The 26,658-nt window shown below is 44.2% G+C and overlaps 1 protein-coding gene across 1 annotated transcript in view; it reads right to left on the reverse strand.

Moving 5' to 3' along the window:
- Window positions 1–26,658, reverse strand: part of PCNX2 (pecanex 2) — a 1,104,481-nt gene that overhangs the window by 608,926 nt on the left and 468,897 nt on the right. The window contains 1 exon segment of the mRNA XM_033937641.1: window positions 7,911–8,010. Within this exon segment, the coding sequence (XP_033793532.1) occupies window positions 7,911–8,010 (100 nt within the window).

Genomic DNA, 26,658 nt, shown 5'->3' on the forward strand with positions numbered 1-26,658 from the left:
GTTCACGTTCTCTCCGAGATCTCCGGAGAGAGCGTGAACTCCCAGGTCTTGAGCATGCGCAGATGCTCAAGGCCCAGCAAGAAGAGGAGGCCGATCTTCGGGCACCGGCACCAACGCACAGGACATGCCGGTGCCAGTGCCCAGATGACAGTAAGAAGCGGAGGGGGTGCCCAATCGCGGCGGGGGGGTGCTGAATCTTGGGGGGTGCCGGATCACGGGGGAGAGGGTGCCGGATCGCAGGGGGGCCTTTGGGGGGAGCAATGCCGGTTCTCGTGGGGGGGATAGAGCAGTGTTGCTGGCCTCGGGGGGTGGGAACGTATCAAAGCGAGTTTCCATTATTTCCTATGGGGAAACTAGCTTTGATAAACGAGCATTTTGGACTACGAGCATGCTCCTGGAATGGATTATGCTCGTAATCCAAGGTACCACTGTATTTTCTAAGAAGTGGATAAATAATTAATAGAATATAACAGCAAAATAAATTCATTCCTTACCTATGTGGAAATTCATTAATGAAATTACTCAAACAAATATATTTAAATAATATAACCAATAAATACCCTTTAAGTTCCCCAAAATCATACCAAAAACCCCTCTATTAAACTGTTAAACAAACATACAGCAATGAGACCTGACACCTAAAATTTTAAAAACATATATCAGGAAATAAATATAAGGTCCCAGGGTACTAAAGTAAATTAATCTATAATAATAAACTTTTAAAATTCATAAAGTGAATACATCAATACCTTAAAGACCCTTTTTTCCCCTATGAAATTAAAATTAATCCATCCCTAAAGACTAAACTATTTCATAAATACATGAATAAATACTCAAAAAGAATGAACAAATAAATACTAGAATATAGTAACAAAATAAAGTACATTCTCTACATATGTGGAAATTTATTAAAGTAATAAAATTACATAAACAAATGTATTTAATAAAACCAATATGCCCTTTATATTACCTCAAATCAATCCAAATAACCCCCTCTATTAAGTTATTATTACATTTTTGTCTTAGTTTGTTTTCCTTTTTTCTCCTCCCTCTTTCCCCCTCTCCTTCCCCTTCTTGTACTACAAGTTACAAGTTTATTAGAATTTGATGGATCGCTTAATCGGTTTGCTAAGCGATGTACAAAATTATTAAAAGAAAAGTGTGAATTACAAAAAGGACAAACCAAATAACAAAATTCTTAGAGACAAGACAAACTTGAGTTGGGAGGAAGGGGGTGGAAAGTTACAATTCTATTTAGAAGAAAAACAAAAAAGGAAAAGAACAAAAGGAAATGGGATAGTTAAAATTTAAAAATATTAAGCAAATCTAAAGTTCAAGTATAATCATCTTTAAAAAGATAAGATTTTAACGATTTTTTAAAGGAGGAGAGGTCTTTTTCATTTTTAATATAATGTGATAATGAATTCCACCATTGGGGGCCCATTACAGAGAACATATCGGATCTTCTCATGCCTACTATTTTCAAAGAGGGTATAGATAAGAGATTTTGGAAGGATGACCTGAGTGGACGTATTGTCTTATGGGGTATTAACATTCTGGCTATGAATTGAGGTTCATTATAGGTTAGGGTTTTAAATATTAGCAGCATGAGCTTAAAAAGGATGCGATGATTGATAGGGAGCCAGTGAGAATCGATCAATAATGGTGTGACGTGGTCATATTTCTTAGCGTTATATATTAGTTTAATAGCTGTATTTTGGATAAGTTGAAGTCTTCTTTTTTCTTTTTGGGAGATGTTAAGTAGTAGTGAGTTGCAGTAATCCATTTTAGCTATAATCAGTGAATGTATCAGAATATTAATCGATTTGGGCTCAAGAAATTTGGCGATTGATCGTATTAAACGCAATTTATAAAAACATATTTTGACTATATTATTGATATGTTCGTGGAACAGTAGTTTATCATCGATTATGACCCCAAGAATTTTTAAGGTGGAAACAGACTCTAGTGAGATGTTATTTAGGACAAATGGGGTCTTCAAGCTTATGTCTTTTTTCCAAGTAAAGATCATGGATTTTGTTTTATTTATATTTAATGCTAATTGTTTGAGTTAAGCCAGCTTTGTATTGTTTCAAGTTTTTTATTTATAGAGAGAATATCATTATTGTTTCCTGGGTCAAGAGGATGAATAAGTTGGATATCGTCGGCATAAGAGAAGGAAGTAAAACCAATTGACTGACAGAGACTCAGTAATGGAGAGAGGAAGATGTTGAACAGAAGAGGCAATAGTATAGATCCTTGGGGAATCCCAAAAGATGAAGTTTGCATCCATTGACTCTTTCCAATTTTATCTTCCTCCTGACACTACTGGATGACAATTAACAGCATGATACAACACCATATTACATAGATAAGGTAGCATAGGAGCATTAAACTCACTAAACAACCAGAGATCAGAGATCAGAAGCAGAGATCAGAAGCAGAGAGAAAGACAACATCACAGTTGCTCCTGTGTGACAAACTAGCCTTTAAGCATAGACTGGCATGTTCTCCTAAACCTGATTTAAGATATTGTTAGCCACAAAGCTAGGGTCAGCCTCCACCAAACAGTAAAGAAAAATGTTGCATTCAGCTTTAGTCTAGCCTTAGAACCACTGGAACAGCTGACACTGGAAAATATCGGGAGGGCGATCCGCCATGACCAAGTGATCTAATCCCATACTTTCTCTGGTTACAGCTTTGCATATCAGGACCTGGTGCGATGCCGACTAGCCCAGGAACCCGTGTAGGACACATTTCATCTCCTGCCAGAATCCAAGTCGCTGCACTTCAAAACACCAGCGTCAGTTCCTCCAGGCAATTAAAAAAAACCTCAAAACAAAAACAAACAAACAAGTACAGCCTTCCCCGGGAGTTACCCGAATGCTTATCCAGCAAAGCGTCAGCCAGTTTCCATATTGGGAACTCTATCACAGTGAACAGACCCTTCTCCACTACCTAGCTTCACATAGAGATCCTCACCCCTGATCCAGTATCAGCGGTGATGCAGCAGGAACATAGACAGGAAGTCCCACAGCATTATGCATCCCCCGGAGACTCTCTCATTATTATTTTCAAAGAAGACACAGACTGCCATGAAGCTACGCAACACTTTTCAGATGCTGTAGTCTGGCTCTGCCAGAAACAGCCAGCCACTTCCACCTTCTCCGCATCCCTGGGCCAAGCCACTCATAATTTGCCTTGCACCATGCAGAGGCAGCAACAAAGGTACAATGGAAAAAAACAGCAGCGGCAGAGGCCCAAGCCAGCAGAATTTAAGACCCGTGGCATCACCACGGAACCACATGGAACGAAGGTGGGTAAAAGGGGCAGCAACCACATCCTGGTTACATGTGCAGACTGAGCGACGATTATTCTTAACACCTTCTGTTCCTTAAGCACAGCTCCGTTCCCTGAAGCACTCAAGGAGCATTCTCTCCTTACCGGAGGCCGCATTTATTTTTATAAATGACCTTGAAGAGGAAACAACATGCAATATAACGAAGTTTGCAGATGATACAAAACTATGTCGGGTGGTTGGCTCTCTAGGGGACTGCGAGGAGCTCCAGAAGGATCTAAACCAGCTGGAAACTTGGGCGAAAAAGTGGCAGATGAGATTTAACATAGACAAATGCAAGGTGATGCATCTAGGAAAGAAAAACAAAGAACATGAGTATAAGATGTTGGGGGTGACATTAGCCAAATGCGAACAAGAAAGGGATTTGGGGGTACTGATAGACAGAACCCTAAGGCCTTCAGCTCAATGTGCGGCGGCGGCGAAGAAAGCAAATAGGATGTTGGGCATGATTAAGAAAGGGATCACGAGTAGATCGGAGGAGGTCATAATGCCACTTTACAGAGCAATGGTCAGACCTCACTTGGAATACTGTGTCCAACACTGGCCTCCATACCTCAAGAAGGATATAACTCTGCTGGAGAGGGTGCAGAGAGGAGCCACGAAACTAGTCAAAGGTATGGAGAATTTGAGCTACGAGGAACGTCTCAGAAAACTGGGTCTGTTCACCCTAGAGAAGAGAAGACTGCAAGGGGATTTGATAGAGACTTTTAAAATATTAAAAGGATTTGATAAAATAGACCAGGAAGAAGCATTAACATTTTCGGAAGTCACACGGACACGGGGTCACAGCCTGAAGCTGAGTGGCAGCAGGTTCAGGACAAACGTCAGAAAGTTCTGTTTCTCACAGCGAGTGGTTAGAGCTTGGAATGCTCTCCCGGAGGAGGTTGTGGCGGAGACTACTGTTCTGGGTTTCAAGCGCAAGTTGGATGCACATCTTCTTGAAAACCATATTGAGGGATACGGGAAATCCGGGTTTCCCAAAAGGTGTACTTAAATGGGCCACCGCGTTCGCGGATCGCCGGACAAGATGGACTTCAGTCTGATCCGGTGAAGGCATTTCTTATGTTCTTATGTTATGTTCTTATGCCAGCTCTGCCCACCTCCCCCACCATCATCAATCTTCCTCTGATGTCAGATACACATCTAGTGGGCTGGAACTTCCTTCTTAGATATCAAATTTTCCTATCAGAAGGCTCATTTGAATGAGAAGGAAAAACCCCCCAAAACAAACCTGTGGTTCCATGACAGTTAAAAATTCGGAGACAGTTGAAACATCCAATTCCATATAGTTAAATAAATAGTTTAAAAACATTAAAAATCCTCTTTAAATCTCCAAAGTCCAGAGAAAATTAATAAATAAGATTAAATTACTGCTGACAGGATTATCCATTCAGTTCATCAGTGTTTCTTGTTGGGACTGCTGGGCATGATGGACCACTGGTCTGACCCAGCAGCGGCATCTCTTATGTTCCTTTAGCTTTTCAGGGTCTTCAAACTGGTAAAATTTATCTTTATAAGTAACTCTCATTAGAGAAGGATAGTAAAGCCCATATTTTGCCCCAATCTCCTTTAATTTTTGCCTAATTTGTAGAAATTATTTGTGAAGATGTACTGTTGCACTTGCAAAGTCTGGGACAAAAATAATCTTGGAATCCTTATAAGACAAATTTTTAGTCTCCTTTGCCACCCTTACAATTTCCAAAATGTGCAGAAAATGCAGCAGGGGAAAAATTATTGGTTAGGTCTCTACTGGTCGTGAGGTCTCCTTCCCAGAATCCTATGTGCCCTCTCTATTTTCAATTGCACCTTTAAGTTTAGGGGGAGTATTTTTAGAATAACTTCTTACAGGAAAGACAACATATTTTTCCCTTCCACCCCTTCCTTTAAATCCAGGATCCTCACATTATTTCTTCTCGCCCTGTTTCATAATCTGTCATCTGTTTTTCCATTTTTTGAATGACCTTATGATCCTTTTTACAGTGCTGCTGCACAGACTCCACTTTCTCTATTCTGGTCTCAATCTGATCCATTCTGGTATGGACCATTTCCATTTACTGACCCAGATTTGCCACTTCTTCCTTCACCGCTACCATTTGCTCTGTGACATCCTTCAAAGCTGATCTAATATTTCTCAGCTCCTCTAAAAGCTCAATCATGTCTAGAGCATCCACAGGCAGGGGAGTCTTGGTAGGAGTGGGTGGATCTTCTTTTAGTCTTTTTGCCTTCCCACCTGATTTTGAAGCTGTTTCAGTCTTAGATTGTTTATTAGAAACCATTAGTTGAACAATTTCCAGGCTTTCTTCGTTTAGGGAGAAAAGTTATAAAGCTGAAAACCAACAAAAGGGTGCCCAGGGATGGGAACTCAACAGCTGCACAGCCATTTTTAATGTCTCCAAGTTCCGGAATCTAATATTGCAATTTTAGACTAAGGAGGGGAAAAATTCCACTTGCTTGCTGGGAGCAAAAGATGCAGGAGGTGCCAAAATTTGAAACTGGAGTAATGAAACGAGAAAATCCGATATGTGACCCTTCAACTCAACACCAAGCTCTGGATAGTAGAGATTCAGGGAGAGGGGGAGAGTATGAATGAGGAGTTGTATGTTTGGATGAGTAAAGGTTGATTGTATGGGACTTTGATGATGATACTGAGTTTCAAAGAATGCAAGGAATTGAAATAATGTATTGCTGTGGGGAAATCTTGAAGGGTTGTGCTTATTTATTTTGTCAGCATGACATTATGTTATTCAAAGCCTACCTGAAAATTAGCCTAACTGACACTTCAGAGCCTACCCACAGAGGTAGCCAAAGGCCTCTGGGATAGGGTTACAATATAACTCCAGAAAAAGGAGGACAGATTGAGACATCCGGGTTGCCTCAATCTGTTCTCTTTTCTTTTTCTGGAGCCATATGGTATCCCTGCTCTGGGAGATATTATAAGTCTGATCCTTGGTGATATCAGTGCAAGAAGAGTGGATGTCTCCTACCTTTTGAGCTTAGTTTACATGTTTTAGGACCAGTACTTAAGAGCAACAAAAGGAACCAGACAGCTTGTCTCCAAGAGCTAGATCTTCAAAAGAATTCACAACTCTTTGGTAAGAAGACATCAGATCAAATAAACCAAATTATAACAACAGGAAAATACTGAACAAGAGAATTCAGGTATATAAACACCAGACTCAGATATTCAAGCAACAGGCCAGACAAGCAGAACCCACACAGAGCCATCACTTATACAGAAAACAAGATACACATTCAGACACCCCACCTCAGCTACTTACAGAAGGACAGACACATTTCTGTGCTAAGTGATATACATTTGTAATAAGCCTATTTCTATATAAAATGCCCTTTTCCAAGCCACATCTGTCTGTTGTCTTTTTTTGCTACAATCCCACTGCCTATGAGAAGTAGACCCAGGACCAAGAAAGAACAAAGGATCAAAGAACTAGACGAAAGACAAAATATTACATCTTTCATTTCATGATGTTTAATAACTGGTGTTATTGATATTCATCTACATTTGATGTCTCACAGAAATTGTCCATTCTCTATTTTGAGTATATTTCAGTGCCAATTTTGTCTTTTTTTGCATTGTATTTTTGTTTACCCTCCTGTAATGCTAACTAAAAAAAAGGGGGAAAAATGGCCCTAATTTTGCTTTCCCTATTAATGACCACATGAGCCTTTACTGTCACTTATTTTGTAGGTGGTAAGAGCTCCCGTGCTAATCTTAAACGAATTGGTCAGCATGCACCAATTCCTAAAGACACCCCGCGCTAAAAAATAAAATGTATTTTTCAGCACATGAATGATATGTGCCGAGCTCACAGTTGGCATGCGACTCCTGAGCATGGTCAGCCAGTGTCATTTTTAATGGTAATCACACATTAATGCTTATTGCCGCTTAGTAATAGGGCCACTAAGTTAATAAACCAAATCACTTATTTGCATTGCAGCTTTACTTTACAAATATAAAACTTAAAATAAAAACCACTTTATTATAAGAACCGATGAGCTAGTGAGCTAGCAGTTATTATATCACGTTTTAATTCAGATATCAAGGGTCTCTAATCTTTTTCAGTCAGTGTGCTATATACTTCTGCTATTGTAAAAGTGACTCAAAAATCATATAAGTAAAAATGAGACTCATGTACAGAACCAGTAAATATTCAGTTATCTGGAATTATTCTAAGTCCTGATTTTGTGTGATTCAATTGTTAAAAGTTATTCGAAATCAGTTGGGATTTATTTTAGGAGGTCAGAGCTGGAAGAACATTTGCAGTGTATTGAGATTTGCAGAAAGAGTTGAGTGAAATATACTGCAAATGTTCATGTACTCCCCCCCTCCCATTTACAAAACAGTAGCGCACTTCGGCGGTGGTAATAGCTCCAACGCTCATAGGAATTTTATGAGCATCGGAACTATTATCGCTGCAGCCGGTGCTAAAAACTATGCTATGGTTTTGTAAAAGGGGGGATTAATATTTACAGTAGCTGACACCTTTCTACATATTTAACCAAAGAATGACACTCAAAACTCTGAACATCTTACCACTGAATTCCTTATCTTCTCAGGGAACAAATTCATATTCTCACTTGATGAATCTTCCAAATGATTTAAATGCGGAAATAATTTACGCTGAACAAGTGATCTATAAAACAAGACACAAAACACTTCCATATATCAATTTTCAGTCTTATACACATTAACCCATGGAAAGCTATTAAGAAGAAACTGATATGGCACTGAAAATTCTAGTAACACGTATCCAGTAACATATTGACTAGCTAACAGAGGGTAAGGTTAAATGGTCATTTTTCTCAATGGAGGAGAGTAAACAGTGGAGTGCCGCAGGAGTCTGTACTGGGACCGGTGCTATTTAACTTATTTATAAACTAGTCTTTAAGCCAGTTACATTAACGGGTGCTAGAATGGATGTGTGTGTCTGTCTTTCTGTCTCTCTCTCTCCATGGTTGCTGTCTGTCTGACTTTCTTTCTTTCTTTCTCTCTCTTTCCTCGGCTGTCCACCACCACCCCTTGCCTGCTCCCCCTGTCCAGCAGTAGCCCTTCTCCCTTCCTTTTACCTCCCCTGTGTCCAGCAGCACCCCTTCACTGCTCCCCCTGTCCAGCAGTAGCCCTTCACCCTTCATTTTACCTCCCCCTGTCCAGCAGCACCTCTTCCCTGCTCCCCTTGTCCAGCAGTAGGCCTTCTCCCTTCATTTTACCTCCCCTCCTGTCTAGCAGTACCTCTTCCCTACTCCCCCTGTCCAGCAGTAGGTCTCCCTTCCTGTTAACTCCCTCCTGTCCAGCAGCACCTCTTCCATGCTCCCTCTGTCCAGCAGTAGGCCTTCTCCCTTCCTTTTACCTCCCCTCCTGTCTAGCAGTACCTCTTCCCTGCTCCCCCTGTCCAGCAGTGGGCCTCCCTTCCTGTTAATCCCCCTGTCCAGCAGCACCTCTTCTTTCCTCCCCCTGTCCAGCAGTAGGCTTCCCTTCCTATTACCTCCCCCGACTCCCCTCAGAGTTCCTGCTGCTGCCGCCAGTGCTGCTGCTACTGCTCCTCTTCCCCCACCACCCATTGCCTTGCGGCAATTCCCCTCCCCTCAGAGTTCCTGATCCTGCTGTTCCTCCTCCTCCGCCACCCATCGCCTCGTGACAATTCCCCGGTCCTGCTCCTGCCACCAGTACCTCTGCTTCTCCTCCGCCGCCACCCACCAGCCCATGCCGCCTCTGTTGCTGCCGCCCCTCTGCGCTCCGGAGGCCCCAGGCATTTCCTCTCAAGCTAATAAAACCCTAAGCATGCATGCATACTCCGACCTGCCACGGAGCTACGAATCACAGATCACAGAGGTGGGAGTGCGCATGTGCGCTTAGGGTTTTATTAATAGTGATGATCTGGAAATTGGAACGACAAATGAGGTGATTAAATTTGCAGATAACACTAAAATGTTCAAAGTTGTTAAAACGCATGCGGATTGTGAAAAATTGCAGGCGGACCTTAGGAAATTGGAAGACTGGGCATCCAAATAGCAGATGAAATTTTATGTGGACAAATGCAAAATGATGCACATTGGGAAGAATAACCTGAATCACAGTTACTGGATGCTAGGGTCCTCCTTGGGGGTTAGCGCCCAAGAAAAGGATCTGGGTATCATTGTAGACAATATGATGAAACCTTCTACCCAATGTGTGGCGGTGGCCAAAAAAGCAAATAGAATGCTGGGAATTATTAAAAAAGACTAAGACTAAGAATGTTATAATACCCCTGTATCGCTCCATGGTGCGACCTCATTTGGAGTATTGCATTCAATTCTGGTCTCCTTATCTCAAGAAAGATATAGAGGCACTAGAACAGGTTCAAAGAAGAGCGACCAAGATGGTAAAGGGGATGGAATGCCTCTCATATGAGGAAAGACTAAAATGGTTAGGGCTCTTCAGCTTGGAAAAGAGATGGCTGAGGGGAGATATGATTGAAGTATACAAAATCCTGAGTGGAGTAGAACAGGATAAGTGGATCGATTTTTCACTCCGCCAAAAATTACAAAGACTAGGGGACACTCGATGAAGTTACAGGGAAGTGCTCTTAAAACCAATAGGAGGAAATATTTTTTCACTCAGAGAATAGCAATGGAACGCATTGCCAGAGGATGTGGTAAGAGCGGATAGCGTAGCTGGTTTTAAGAAATGTTTGGACAAGTTTCTGGAAAAGTCCATAGTTTGTTATTGAGAAAGACATGGGGGAAGCCACTGCTTGCCCTGTATTGGTAGCACGGAATGTTGCTACACCTTGGGTTTTGGCCAGGTACTAGTGACCTGGATTGGCCACCATGAGAATGGGCTATTGGGCTTGATGGACCATTGGTGTTACTCAGTAAGGCTATTCTTATGTTCTTATAATGGTTCAGCCCAATGGTCCATCTAGCCATAGGCAGCGGAACACTTTTTGTTTGGGGGGGGTCCAACCCCTCCTAAGTCCCGCCCCAGATCCCACCCAAGCTCCGTCCCAGACCCCTCCTAAGTTCTACCCCAGACCCCGCCTCCATAATAGTACTAATTGTGATACCATTTTTTACATTCATTTTCATTTATATACACAATATAATCTTATTAACAACACATAATGGGTAACCACAAAATTAAACTACACAAGGCACACTGTATGCTTCTCTATATTTATTCCTACCAGAACACATGCCTTGTTCACACATGCAGAATACAGATAACCCCTATGCAAATACAGGACCACAAACTAAAAGCACTAATACATACAAACAAACCCTAAGATGCAAGACTGCATTCAGTACAACCCCAGAGAAACAGAAACAAATGCATTTCTTCCTGAACAATGCAAAATATAGATAGCAGATGTGAATTCGCAAAACTGACACATTTCAATCACTAAATTGAAAATAAAATCATTTACCCTACCTTTGTTCTCTGGTGATTTTATTTTTCTAACCATCTTTTCCCAGTCTCTGGCTGCACTTCCTTATGTCTGTGCTGTTAACTTTGTGTATCTTAGCATTACCCTTCTCCTCCACTGCCAATTCCAGACTTCGTTCCTTTCATCTAGCTGTTCCCTATGCCTAGAATAAATTACCTGAGTTTGTCTTCCCTTGTTTAAAAGCAGACTGAAAATCCACCTTTTTGATATCGCTCCTCTGCCCTCCAACCCAGCCCGCTGATTAACCGTTCCCCTTAATTGTATCCATGACATCCTGTTTGTCTGTCTTGTTGTTTAGATTGTAAGCTCTTTCGAGCAGGGATTGTTTCTTACTCTTTGTGACTCTATGCAGCGCTGAGTGCATCTGGTAGTGCTATAGAAACGATTAATAGTAGTAGTAGTAGTAGTAGTAGCAGGCCGCCTTATTCATTTGCTATTTTTCTCTCCTTCTTCACTTTCTGCCCTACATCCATCTTTTCAAAGATGCAAGGTACAGGGTGAAGTGTAACAAACAAAATGGAAACCAGAAAGAGGATAAAGGACTACAGTGCAAAAATACATAAGAATAAAATCCATTAGAAACCAGCGGAAGTCTAATAAGAATCAAGGAAGGAAGATGGGCAAGGTAAATTAAGGTCATAGTGTTTGATTCTAGCAATGTACGAAAGATATCTGAGTAGTTCATAGGACAGTGTATTCGAAGTAATATCATAAGAGGCAAGAAACACAGAAAAGAAGATACAGAAATACAAAAGCTAGAGAGACTATTTCATATGAATTAAGGTCAAGTAATGATATAAAATAATACACTATGGGGCTCATAATTTAAAAACACACACATCTTAAAAATGTCCTAAATGGGTACTTGGACGATCAAAAAGCCTGATCGTCCAAGTACTCATAATCTAAGCTGGTTTTAGACGTATCTAAAATGAGCTTAGACCTTTCCCCTGCCTCTAAACACATAGAGCGAAAAGAGGCATTTTTAGAAGAGGGGAAAGGGCGGGAGGTGAGCAGGAGGTGGGCCAACCTACACCTAGGCGTACAGCAGGTATAACCAAAAGTTTAGGCAGGTTGTCTAGTTGGCACTTATACGTTTTGACTTAGACCAAGTCAAAAAGGTAGAAGTGCCAAAAAAGGGGCCGCTGAGCTGATCACTGCAGCTCAGCGGCTCCAGCAACCTGCCTACCCCCTACTGCAACGTTCGCTGCAGGAGAGATAGCTCATCTCTCCTGCCGCGATGGTGATCGCCCACCCCCCTCCGAACCGTGGCACTTCAGGGTGAGCATCACAGCAGGGTATCACCCCTGCTGGCAATCCTCATCCCGAAGTGCCACGGTTCGGAGGAGGGTGGACAATCACCATCGTGGCATGAGAGATAAACCATCTCTCCTGCAGCGATTAGCCCTCCCCTTCGACTACGAGCGGGCAGGAGAGAGCCAAGCCCTCCTGCCCGGCAGCACCCCCACCCACCGATTACGATTGGGCAGGAGGGAGCCCAAGCCCTCCTGCCCAATGAACCCCCTACCCCCCACTCCCACTAAGATACGAGCAGGAGGGATCCCAGTCCCTCCTGCCCTCGATGCACACCCTGAACACCTGATCAGCCCCCTGCTGACCCATGAAACCCCCCCCTGCTGACCCCTCGACACCTCCACCCCCAATCCCCTTCCCCATACCTTTAAACAATGTCCGGATGGACGGGTGCCAAGCCCGTCTGACCGGCAGGCCAGCCATCCCACGAATGGCTGGTCTTAGGGCGCCTCAAACCCCGCTCACAGGATCATAATCGGCAGGGCCAGGAGGGTTTGGGCTCTCTCCTGGCCCGATGTTGTCGGCGGGGGTCGTGGGTCTCCTGCCCCGATTGTTGTGGGGGGAGTGGATTCTGTTACCAGTGTTGTTTTTGACAGACACCGGTTATAGAATCCAGCTTTTAGGCCTAGGATTGACTTCTCCTTCGCCTAAAAGCCCTTGTTTTGGGCATTTGGGAATTAGGCTTTTTTTAGGTTGATTATATGGTGTAAGTTTAGATGTAGTGGTGGTCTGGGTATTTAAACAGCTGAACGTAGAGGCAGGAAATTATTTTTAAAAAACCCTCCTTTTGGACGTTTTTTTTTGATAATGGACATTTTCCCTGCTTCTCCTTTCAATGTTTAAGGCCTTAGGCCAAAAGAGGACTGAGATGTTTTTTAAAATTCTGCTCCTCTATTGTAATATATTGTATATAAAACATTGCTCACATTGGTAGAATAAAAGACATGGCAGTCATCTCATTCAATAGGACGGCATACCAATGGAGGAGAGTAAGAAAATTAAATTTAAAAAGCTATCACAAATAAATGTAAGGAAATTATAGCATAGTTGATTAAAGGATAAAGTATAAATGAATTCATGTTATAAGTTGGGCCCATGTGCCTAAGGCCCCGCCCACAGTAGGGGCCTAAGGCTACTGGGCCTATTCCAGTTGGTCCAGGCGCCTCAGGCCCCACCTGTGGGCGGGGTTTGAGCCGCCTGGATCAATCAGGCCTTAAGGCCAGCCATTCCGGGGATGGTTGGTCTGTCAGATGGACGGGCTTGGCACCCGTCTGTCCGACCAACGATTTTCAGGTACGGGGTGGGGGGGGGGGCGATCGGGGGTTTGGTTGTGGGGGGGTTGCGTCAAGGGCAGGAGGGCCTGGGATCCCTCCTGCCTGTATGGCAAACCTTTCATAAGCTGAAAGATTAGAGAGACGGGCTTTTTTCGCTGGAGAAGTGGAGACTTAGAGGGGATATGATAGAGACTTATAAGATCACGAAGGGCATAGAGAAAGTGGATACAATGCGATCACCTCTCTACCTGAACTGCCACAACCCGCAGCAGGAGAGATTTGGCATCTCTCCTGCCATGGGTCAGGGCAGTTCGGGTACAGGGGTGATAACATCGCATCCACTTTCTCTATGCCCTTCGTGATCTTATAAGTCTCTATCATATCCCCTCTAAGTCTCCACTTCTCCAGCGAAAAAAGCCCCAGTCTCTCTAATCTTTCAGCATATGAAAGGTTTTGCATACCTTTTATCAAATGTGTCACTCTCTTCTGAACCCTCTCGAGTATCGCCATATCCTTCTTTAGGTACGGCGACCAATATTGGATGCAGTACTCCAGAGGCGGGCGCACCATAGCCCGATACAACGGCAGGATAACTTCTTTCATTCTGCTTGTAATAACCTTCTTGATTATTCCTAGCATTCTATTCGCTTTCTTAGAAGCCGCTGTGCATTGTGCTGACGGCTTCATTGTCATGTCCACTATTACCCCAAGTCCTTTCTTGGGAACTCTCACTCAATAACAGCCCTCCCATCGTGTAGCTGTACCTCGGGTTTCTGTTTCCTATGTGTAAGACTTTACATTTCTCTACATTGAACTTTATCTGCCAGCTCATCACCCACTCCCCTAGTTTGTTCAGGTCCCTTTGTAAATCTTTGCAGTCCTCATTAGTCCTAGCCCCATTAAATAGCTTGGTGTCATCTGAGAATTTTATTACTTCGCTCTTCGTCCCCGTTTCTAGATCATTTATAAATACATTGCATAGCAGTGGTCCAAGCACCGACCCCTGCGGAACACCACTCGTGACCTTCCTCCAGTCCGAGTAGTGGCCCTTCACTCCTACCCTCTGCTTTCTGCAGATGTTTGTTAATCACTTATTTGTACTATTGGGAACTACAATATAAGATCTTGTTAAGGATGTATATCTCCCACAGGAGAGCACCTCTCATGAAGTTAAAAGCAGATGCTACTTGCCATAAGTGTGGGCAGGTGGAGGCCAGCTTGGGACATATGCTGTGGAATTGCCCCCTCATAGTTGTCTTTTGGAAATGTGTCTTTGATTATATTCGGACCCTTTGGAGTGTCACAATTTGTCCAGGCCCTCCTATCTTGTTTGGCCTGCTGCTTTCTTATAATCCATAGGACAAAAAAGCGGGTGCATTTCAGGTGGCCCTTAATTGTATAATGATTAACCCCCTCTTCTACAAAGCTTCTATGGGCTTCGGGGCCATTACTGTGTGGCAGCCGCTAGCGTGGCTTTGTAGAAGAGGGGGTAATTTTCAAGTTTATTATTGATTTGATATACCATCTTATCATTTGTTTCAATAAAAAATAGGGTAAAACAGGTAATACAATTAACATAACTTAACAAAAGATAAGGTACACTACTGGACAAACAGGTATGAATGGAAAGAAAGAAAGAACTACAATAGTTAAAGGAAAGTGAGGTACAAAGGGAAAAACAAAAGGATGGGGTTAAAAACAAGTGGACTAATTAAAGAAAAAGTTTAAAAATCCTTAAAAGGACACTCAAACTTGAAAAGCATCTTTAAAAAGGAACGTCTTAAGAAAATACTTAAATTTCTCGAGGTTAGTTATCTCTCTTAATGAGTTCAGTGCTGAGTTCCAGAGGGAAGGGGTAACTTCTAGTGTTTATATGGTTTAGGGATGGGATTGCTAATAGATTTTGATCCGAGGAACAAAGAAGACGCAATGAAGTATACGGTATCAAGAGTTTATTAATAAATTCCGGCTGGCCAGTGTTTCTTGTTTTAAAAGTCAGTAATACTGTTTTATAAGTGTTGGATGGGATGCCAATGGGCTTTTATCAGGAGAGGAGTTACATGGTTCAAATTTTTTGGCCTTGTAGATAACTTTTACTGCGGTGTTCTGCACTATCTGTAGACGTCTTAACTCTTTTTTGGTAATTCCATGGTATAAGGCATTACCGTAATCCAGACAAGATATAACCAATGAATGAATTCAAGTATTTAGAGCAGAAATTTAGTTAGTGAGCAAATCATTCGTAGACGATAACAGCATTTTCTTACAACTGTACTTATATGTTCGTGGAAAGTGAGAGTATCATCAAAAGTGATACCTAAGAGTTTAAAACTGCAAACTGTCTGTATTGGTATAGATTTGAATTTAATAGGAGAGAGAAGAAAACTACCTTTCTTAAATGGAAAAACCATAGTTTTGGTGATGTTGAGTAATAACTTGTTTGAATTTAACCAATCGTGGATCTTGTCAAGCTTTTTATTGATGGTAAGAATGTCAGTTGGATTATCCAAGTTGATGGGATGTATTAGTTGGTTATCGTCTGCATAAGCATAAACGGTAAAACCAATTGATTGTCCTAGCGTGATCATGGGAGCCAGGAAAATATTAAACAGAAGTGGGGAGAGTATGGACCCTTGGACTCTGAGGCTCCATCCAGACAACTGTGGTGCACTTAAATGCTTCATATTTTGGCTTGGGAATAGAGAGATATATCCGACTTTTTGTACCATCGGGGAGTGCACTTTCAGACCATATGAGAACCCTTCTGGACAACATTTACTTCTGCTGTTCACAACCAAACCTTGAATGGCTGAATGCTTCGGAACCTTCCTGGTAACATCTGGTAACCCTACTTAGCGTCTGGTAATGTGCTTTACTTAGCATTCGACTCCATTAGGTCGGTACACACCAACGCCAGAAAAAAACATTTTAAGGTGAAAGTAAAGCCTCAGACCCGGAGAGGTGTTCCCACTCTCTTCCACCCAAGCATCACTGGCAAAAAACTTTCGCATATAACTTATTACTGGCAGATGAGAGCCTGAAAATCGTCAAAACTAATTAGAAAAAACAATCAAGTTAGAAAAGAGCCAGGTCGACGATCATTTCGTGGCTTTTAAGCCACTGCTTCAGGGCCGTGACACCAGCGCTCCAGACTATCAGTTCACAGAGTAAAACTCCTGCTTGCCAGTGATACTTGGGTGGAAGAGAGTGGGAACACCTCTCCATGTCTGAGGCTTTTCTTTCGCCTTAAAATACTTTTTCTGGCATTGGTGTGTACTGACCTAATGGAGTTATTTGTTTTCTAATATATTGTTTATTTTCCCTCCATTCCTCTTTTTTGTTACTTAGCATTTGTCCACATTAAATTTCATCTGCCATTTAGATGTCCAATCTTCCAATTTCCTAAGGTCATTCTGCATTTTTCATACTCTGAATGTGTTTTAACAACTTTGAATGTAAGTGTAACTGATCGTCCTCTCCATCCTCCAAGTCATTCATTAATGACACAGCCATGAATGTTCTACTGTTCCCTCTCCCCATACAATAACATATGAATAAAGAGTAGATTTTGGTAAATTGTTATTTATTTTCAGGGAAGGTTTATTATGTAGTTTAACTTTAAAAATATCCTAACTTGATTGCTCTAATTGACACTTCCAGTTAGGTCTTTGATTACAAAAAGCACAGTTATTTACTTTAACAGGTGTTATCCAGGGACAGCAGCCAGATATTCTCACATGTGGGTGACATCATCCATGAAGCCCTGGTATGGACACTTTAAAAGTACATCGCCACTTTAAGAAACTTAGAAAGTTTGCGATAGCCCACACCGCGCATGTGTGAGTGCCTTCTCGTCTAACGTAGGTGTGCAGCTCCTCAGTACAGTAAGCCAGATAAGAAGCCAACTAGAGAAGGTGGGTGGGTTGTGAGAATATCTGCCTGTTGTCCCTGGATAACATCTGTTAAGGTAAGTAACTGCATTTTATCCCAGGGCAAGCAGAGAGCATATTCTCACATGTGGGTAACCTCCAAACTAACCAGAATGGGATGGTGGGAGTCTTGGCCTTTTAGGAAAATAAATTTTGTAATATTGACTGGCCGAAGTGCCCATCCCGTCTGGAAAAAGATTCCAGACAATAATGTGAGATGATTGTATGAACCAAGGACCAAGTAGCAGCTTTGTAGATTTAATCAATTGGAGTAGAAGAGAGGAAAGCTATTGAAGCTGCCATAGCTCTAACTTTATAGGCTGTGACTGGACTCTCCAGTTGAAGCCCAGCCTACTGGGAACTGTCCTCATATTCCAAATTACTGGAGTTTCTATCAAAACCTTCTCCAGTGCACCTAAAACATATTGCCATATATAGAATACAGACCATACAAGTCTGTCCGATTCCAGCCTTAGTTCTTCATAGCCAGAGTTGCCATCTAAGCACCACTTGACTCATCAAACACACATACAACCATTTAAGTTTTGTTTTTTATACCATTCTTAAAAACTACGCTTAATTGTTTGTATGTGTGTTTGATGAGTCAACTTATATCAACTGGAACTTGGCATAAATCCTGGTGCATTAGTTGAGTGTGCATCCCCAGGATTCTATAATACTGCCACACCTCCTTTGGTTTGCACACTTTGAGATTTGGGGCTCCTTTTACAAAGGTGCGTTAGGACCTTAACACGTGGAATAGCGCACGCTAAAATTCCGCACGCGCTAGCCATTACTGCCTCCTCTTGAGCAGGCGGTAGTTTTTTTTGGTAGCGTGCACTAAAAACGCTAGCGCACCTTTGTAAAAGGAGCCCTTGGTCACAAAGTGTTATAGAATAGTGCACAGGCAGATGCACATGCAAATCTCAATTGGTGTAAATTAACATCATTAACTGATTGTTAGCATCCAATTAACTTTTAATAGCTCATTATGCATTAAATTGTGTGTGCAATCTTAGAATTGAACTAAATTTTGGTGTGCAAATTTGATTGGCCTATATAGAATCCAGGAATAAGTGTGTAAGTGTTCAGTATACCCCTGCACATACCCCTCCTACTTCCACATGCCTCTCACAGTTATGCACAATAGAAATTAGATAATAACTAAAAAATAGTGCCGACATGCAGTTACACAAATTATTCAAGAACCAGGAAAACACCACAAAAGAACTAACAAAGGGCTTTTACCAAAGCCTTCTACATCTTTAATGATATGGCATACTTTGAAGTTGTAGCATATAGAACTTTGGACTTTGCAAGGTCTATTGCTGTTTTTCCAGTACTTCAAGACTCCTGATACAGGCTTGATAGTCAAAGCATGGCCCATGTCAAGTCATAATGAACTAACATAGGGCCAGATTCACTAACCTGTCTGATTGGGCCCGATCCGGGCAGGTCTGACAAATTCAGGAAAGTGAAATATGCAGATGGGGGCGATCGGAGGAACACCCCCATCTGCCTGCACATGCGCAGACTTTCTGCTTTCCCTGCACATGCGTTTTGTGTCTTTTTTTTTTTTACTGGGGTTTTTTCGGGCCCGACTCTCCTGCTCCTATCTCTGCCGGTGGCAGCCTCTTCGCGCTTTAAACCCACGGGCTCGCACTGCAGGGAAAGCAGCAGAGATCAGTCTGGGTGGCCCCAGTGGCGTACCTAGCATATGTGACACCCGGGGCCCATCATTTTTTGGCAGCCCCCCATCTGTACGAAAAACATGATTTTTAGTAACAATCCACAAGTCACACATGAGTACCTAGGAAAAGACAGCATCTTACATATGCAGTGAGCAGTACAACATTAATACACCAATTGTAAAACTAAACAAGCCAGACTAATACAGATCAATCCTACACCATCAATTCTAACAGAAAACCACACAGAACACAGAAAACACCTTTGCCTAGTATGGAATATGTCATCACAAACTAACCCCTCCCCCTTTTACAAAACTGTAGTGTGGATTTTAGCCACGGTGGTAACAGCTCTGACGCTAATATAATTCTGGGCATCAGAGCTGCTACCACCACGGCTGATGCTAAAAAACGCTCCACAGTTTTGTAAAAGGGGGGATAAAATAGAAATACATAGACAAAGGTTAAATTGAACCAGTAAGAAGCTGGACTCTGCATACAATGCAACACCACAGAAACAGTGACACATGTCCATTCTTGAGACACCCAAATCATCAGCTTTGAAGCCAACATTTGGGATATAGGAAATGGCTGGCGGCAATGACACCTGGCAGTTGGTGACCTCTTCCACAGGTAAACATAGAAGATCCCCCCCCCCTTTTTTCAATCTCTTCATCCTCTTCTTTTTCTTCCCAACAGGCCAACCCTACATCAACCCCTCAACTCGTCCTGAAGAATATATTCCAGATTCTTCAGGAAGAAGCCGCCGACAAGGTACAGGAGCAGGCCCAGCACGAAGAACTCGAAGAACAGGAGCAGGCCCAACACGCAACCCCATCTGCTGACCGACTTCCCCCTCCACAACGGAAGAAGTGCAGAGTTATAGTCATTGGGGACTCCATGCTGAGGGGCACCGAGGGACCAATCTGCAGACCGGATGCTCACTCAAGAGAGGTTTGCTGTCTGCCTGGAGCCAAAATACGGGACGTCACCACCAGCCTGGGTAAACTACTTACACCTCATGACCATTTTCCTATGCTTCTTATCCATATAGGTACGAATGACACTGCCAGGAACACCCCAGAGACCATCACCAGAGACTTCGGAGCCTTGGGTGAGAGGCTGAAGCAGACAAGTGCACAGGTAGTCTTCTCATCAATCCTCCCAGTTAGAGGCAAGGGAAGAGCCAGAGATGAATTCATCCTGAGAACGAACGAATGGCTACAAGGATGGTGTCGAGATATGAACTTCGGATTCCTGGATCATAGAGAGGCGCTGCAGGGACTACAGGGACCAGACGGACTCCATTTGACCAGCAGAGGTAAGAACGTCTTCGGACACCGACTAGCCCGCCTGCTTCGCAGGGCTTTAAACTAGGTAAGTTGGGGGAGGGGACCTACTCATATACTGGTGTGGAAAGGAACTATCCTGATGGGACGAGTCGACACTCTGTTTCCGAGGTAAGGACCCAATATGCAAACAGTTCTCTAGGAGCCACACAGACTCAGTCAGGAATAGCCTTACAGGGACTCAGTAAACACAAAGTGTGGAGGGCCATGTATGTTAATGCACACAGTTTAGGCAATAAAATTCTAGAACTGGAAACTGAAATAAGGGATGCCAACCTGGACGTGGTGACAATATCCGAGACTTGGTTCACGGACGCACATGGGTGGGATATGGCTATACCGGGGTACAATTTACTTCGTCAGGACAGAGAGGGCAGGTTAGGTGGAGGGGTAGCACTATACATTAAAGAGGACATCAAAACCACCAGGATCACTGATGTCAAGTATACCGGGGAATCCCTCTGGGTAAACCTGGCAAGAGGTGGCAAAAAATGCCTGTATCTTGGTGTGGTATACAGACCTCCAAGACAACCGGAAGACATGGACACAGAATTAATTGAAGACATAGAGAATATAACTCTACGGGGCGACACTGTACTGCTAGGGAACTTCAACATACCTGATGCAGACTGGAACACATTTTCAGCAACAACCAGCAGCAGCAGGAGGCTTTTGACCTCCATAAAAGGAGTACATCTCAGACAGATGGTAACGGAGCCCACTAGAGCCCAGGCGATCCTAGACCTGGTACTCACCAACGGGGAAAGCGTCTCAGAGGTCTCGGTAGGAGATATGCTAGCCTCCAGCGACCATAACATGGTATGGTTCAACCTTGGGAAAGGATCCCCTAAATCAATTACAAAAACAAAGGTGCTCCAATTCCGGGGCACCGACTTCGCACGCATGGGAGATTTCGTTCATCAGACGCTGCATGACCAAGCAGAGACCGGCAATGTGGAAACTATGTGGTCGTACCTGAAATCATCCATACACGAAGCAACTAATCGCTACATAAAATCAGTAGATAAACGACAAAGAAACAACAAACCCCAATGGTTCACTGAAGAGATCTCGCACCTCATTAAGGAGAAGAAAAAAGCATTTCTTTCCTACAAACGTACGCAGAGAAGAGAAACTAAAGTAGAATATAAGACCAGATCTGCAGTGGTCAAAACAGCAGTTAGGGAGGCCAAACTTCGAGTGGAAGAAACTCTGGTAAAAAACATTAAAAAAGGGGACAAATCCTTCTTTAGGTATATCAGTGATAGGAAAAGGAACACAGACGGTATAGTACGCCTTAGACAACCGGACGGAAACTACACAGTGGCGGATTCAGAAAAAGCAGAACTACTAAATGAATATTTCTGCTCAGTCTTCACCTGCGAAGCACCGGGACACGGACCACAGTTGATGATAAAACAAGACGTGGATGACCCGTTTCAGAATTTTGAGTTCACACCTGGGGACGTTTACAATGAACTGGCAAGGCTAAAGGTAAACAAGGCCATGGGACCGGACAATTTACACCCAAGAGTGCTCAGAGAATTGAGAGACGTTCTGGCAGAACCGTTGGCAGTGCTCTTCAATCTCTCACTAAGTACGGGGAAAGTTCCGTTAGACTGGAAAACAGCCAACGTCGATCCTCTACATAAAAAGGGTTGCAAGGCTGAGGCTGCAAACTATAGACCGGTAAGCCTCACCTCAATAGTGTGTAAACTCATGGAAACACTAATTAAGTATAAATTAGATACGATCCTGAACGAGGGAAATCTCCGGGATCCCAGCCAACATGGATTCACCAAGGGTAGGTCATGCCAGTCAAATCTAATCAGCTTCTTTGACTGGGTAACAAGAAGACTGGACTCAGGAGAGTCCTTGGACGTCGTGTACCTGGACTTCAGCAAAGCGTTCGACAGCGTCCCACACCGCAGGCTGCTGAACAAGATGAAATCGATGGGATTAGGAGAGACTCTAACTGCATGGGTTAAAGATTGGCTTAATGGCAGACTTCAGAGGGTGGTAGTTAACGGTACCCTCTCTAAAATGTCGGAGGTGACTAGCGGAGTGCCACAGGGTTCGGTCCTGGGCCCACTCCTCTTCAACATATTCATTGGGGATCTGACTCAAGGGCTTCAAGGCAAGGTAACCTTATTAACTGATGACGCCAAACTATGCAATATAGTAAACGGCTATAATCTACAGGATGCTATGGAGCAAGACCTGCGTACTTTAGAAAGTTGGTCCTTGATAAGGCATCTGGGCTTCAACGCCAAGAAATGTAAGGTCATGCATCTCGGTAACGGAAATCCTTGCAGAACTTACACCCTGAATGGAGAAACTTTAACCAGGACTACGGCAGAACGAGACTTAGGAGTAATCATCAGTGCTGACATGAAAGCAGCCACTCAAGTGGAGAAGGCTTCATCTAAAGCACGGCAGATGATAGGTTGTATCAAGAGAAGCTTCGTCAACAGGAAACCTGAAGTCATGATGCCATTGTACAGAGCCATGGTGAGACCTCATCTGGAGTACTGTGTGCAATTCTGGAGGCCACATTACCGTAAGGATGTGCTCAGAATTGAGTCGGTTCAGCGGATGGCCACCAGGATGGTCTCGGGGCTAAAGGGTCTCCCGTACGAGGAAAGACTGAGCAAATTGCAGCTCTACACTCTTGAAGAGCGTAGGGAGAGGGGAGACATGATTGAGACATTTAAGTACATCACGGGACGGGTCGAGGTGGAAGATGATATCTTTCTTCTCAGGGGACCCTCGACCACAAGAGGACATCCGCTCAAACTCAGGGGAGGGAAGTTTCGTGGAGACGCCAGGAAGTACTTCTTCACGGAGAGAGTGATCGAGCATTGGAACAAGCTTCCAGTGCAGGTGGTCGAGGCACGCAGCATCCCAGACTTCAAGAACAAATGGGATACCCATGTGGGATCCCTACGAGGTCATGCCAAGGGATAGGGTCACTAGGACTTGAATGAGCGGGTCAGTAGAGTGACAGTATAATTACAATTATACTTAAGGGGTCAGAAGACATAAGAGGGTGGGTAAATAGTGTGGGCAGACTTGATGGGCTATATAGCCCTTATCTGCCATCATCTTTCTATGTTTCTATGTCTCCTAAAGCAATAAATAAATAGAAAATTTTTTTCTACCTTTGTTTTCTCTGGTTTCTGCTTTCCTCATCTTCTTGTTACTCTCTTCCTTCCATCCACTGTCTGCCATCTCTCTGCCCCTATATGGCATGTTCTCTCCTTCGATGCCCCTTCCAGAAACTGTATGCCTCCCCCTTCCATCTCTCCTTTCACCCCCATTGGTCCGGCATCTCTCTCCTCTCCTTTTCTCTCCCACACCTCTCTCCTGCAATCCCTTTCTTCCTTCATTTTCCTTTTCAATTTATTTTCTGCATCCATCTAGATTACGTTCTTACTACCCTCTCATCAATTTCCTTTTTTACTGTCTACCTACAGCTCGCCACCTCTTTCCCTTAGCCCCTCCAGTATTTCCCTAACTCAATCCTTTTCCCCCATCATGTGTCCTCCTTTTATTTATCCCCTCCTTCTATCATCTGCCCTCTTCTCTCTCCCCACTTCCATCATCTGCCCCTTCTCTCTCTTTTCCCCCACTTCCATCAGCATCTGCCCCCTTTCGCTCCCTACAACCCAATTCTATGCAGTATCGTTCCCCCTTATGTCTCTTTTCCTGCATCTGCCCCTTTCTCTCCCTCCACCATGCATCCATACCACCCTGACCCCCTTTCTCACCCTTCACGATTCCATACCAGCCTAACCCCCTTTGTCACCCTTCACCATGATTTCATACGACCCTGACCCCCCTTTGTCACCCTTCAGCATGATTCCCTACCACCCTGACCCCCTTTGTCACCCTACAGCATGATTCCCTACCACCCTGACCCCCCCTTTGTCACCCTTCAACATGATTCCCTACCATCCTGACCCCCCTTTGTCACCCTTCAGCATGATTCCCTACCACCCTGACCCCCTTTTGTCACCCTTCAGGATGATTCCCTACCACCCTGACCCCCCTTTGTCACCCTTCAGCATGATTCCATATCACTCTGACCTCCTTTCTTTCTGCATCCCAAAGGTCCCGCGATGACTGATTCTATTCGGATGGAAGAGGTAAGTGACGTCGAAGGGGGCTGGGCCAGCAGATGCAGTTAGTTGCGGCAAGATCCCGCAATGACAGTGGCTTCTGGTCCCCACCCCACCCCCGAGGGGGTGCTCCCGGCCTTGCCGTTCAGTCCTCCCCACCCCCGAAGGACCGCTCGCCCCCCAGACCTCCCTGCACCACCTATGAAGCAGCCCGCAGCGGGATCGCGATGTCAGCGATCCATGCGCTGCTTCGGCGCTGCTTCCTGCACCGCGGACCCGCCCTTCCTCTGACATCAGAGGAGGGGCGGAACCGCGGTGGAGGAAGCAGCTCCGAAGCAACGCAAGGATTGCTGACATCACGATCCCGGTGCGGGCTGCTTCATAGGTGGTGCAGGGAGGCCAGGGGGATGAGCGGTCCTTCGGGGTGGGGCGGGAAGGCAGGCAGACCTTCAAGGGGGGGTGACAGACAGGCAGGCAGGCAGGCCTTCAAGGGGGGGGACAGGCAGGCCTTCAAAGGGGAGACAGGCAGGCAGGCCTTCAAAGGGGGAACAGGCCTTCAAGGGGGGGGACAGGCAGGCAGGCTTTCAATGGAGGGACAGGCCTTCAAGGGGGGGGACAGGCAGGCAGGCAGGCTTTCAAGGGAGGGACAGGCCTTCAAGGGGGGGACAGGCAGGCCTTCAAGGGGGGGGATAGGCCTTCGGTGGGTGCAAACCTTCAAGGGGAGACAGGCCTTCAAGGGGGGGATAGACCTTTAAGGAGATCAGGCAGGCAGGCAGGCAGGCCTTCAAGGGGGGGACAGGCAGGCAGGCAGGCCTTCAAGGGGGGTACAGGCCTTCAGGGGTGGGATGCAGACCTTTAAGGGGGGACAGGCCTTCAGGGAGAAGGGCCCTGGTGTAGAAATACATGGAGGGAATGGGGGGGGGGGTTCAAAGAGACGCGCATATGCCGGACTTTGGGTGGGAAGAAATAATGGGTCTGAAAATAGAGAAGAGGGAGAGAGATGATGGACCATGGTTTTTAGAGAGGGAAGGAACAGAAAGGGAGAGAAGTTGGACACAAGGGATGGTGTGGAGGGGGGGATAGAGATACTGGATAGGAGGGTAGTTGGGAAAAGAAAGGGAGAGATGGTGGACCCTGGGGTGGTAGGGAAGGAGGGAGAGATGCTGGATGAAAGGGTAGTTAAGAAAAGATGGATCTGTGGAGGGAGACGAAAAAAGGAAAGATGCCAGACCTCCTGGGGAGGGAAGGGAAACGGGGAGGACAGAGATGGCAGATGGATGGTTAGCATGCAGAAAGAAGGAAGAAGGAGACCCTGGCAAGCAAGTTATCAGAAGACAACCAGAACCTTGGACCAACAAGATTTGAAAAATAACCAGACAACAAAAGGTAGAAAAACTAATTTTATTTTCTGTTTTGTGATTACAATATGTCAGATTTGAAATGTGTATCCTGCCAGAGCTGGTGTTAGACCGCAAACGTGAGCTAGGATTTAACAGAGAGAGGAAAAGTCCTTTTTGTTTCTTTATTTTATTTACACCACAGCGCCAGTGTGGTTAGGAGAAGCGAAAGGGGGGTGAAAAAGCTATAAAATAAACCCTCCAGGATGTTTGAAAAAAACAAATACCCAATTGGGCAGGAAAGTTGAATCGAAAAACCAATTCAATAGGCTGATCGAATCGAAAATTTTTTTTTCTTTCTTGAATTGGACAGCACTAGTTTGCGCTACTGTCTTAGACTTTAGGACCTGGGATTGGAGAGAGATGGCATCCTCAGTACTTTATAATGCAAGTGAAACGAGGATTTGGTCAGACTTTTGAAGGGTCTGCAGAAGAAAAATATTGTATAGGACGGGGACATGAGACAACAGGAAACGGGAACTTTTCTTCCTTCTATTTTTGTGAATGGCAAGGCTGAGGATGTCAGAGAGTTCAATTAAAATATGTGCTTTATAAGAAAATATAATAATGTGTTTTATAAAGTTTAAAAGCATTGCTGGCCTACCCGGTGAGGTGTTCCTAATGGTGGTGGTGGTGACGGCAGCGTATCAATGTGTTGAGAGGAAGAAGTGGTCTGGGAAATTCAGCTGAGCAAATTCCGGGCCCATTTCCACCCCCCAGTTAGTCCACTCCACTCAACTGGTTCACACACTGAGTGGGTCTTTGGGTGTTGTGCCTGGGTAGTTG

The sequence above is a fragment of the Geotrypetes seraphini genome, chromosome 3 (genome assembly GCF_902459505.1).
Source record: "Geotrypetes seraphini chromosome 3, aGeoSer1.1, whole genome shotgun sequence".
Lineage (NCBI taxonomy): Eukaryota > Metazoa > Chordata > Amphibia > Gymnophiona > Dermophiidae > Geotrypetes > Geotrypetes seraphini.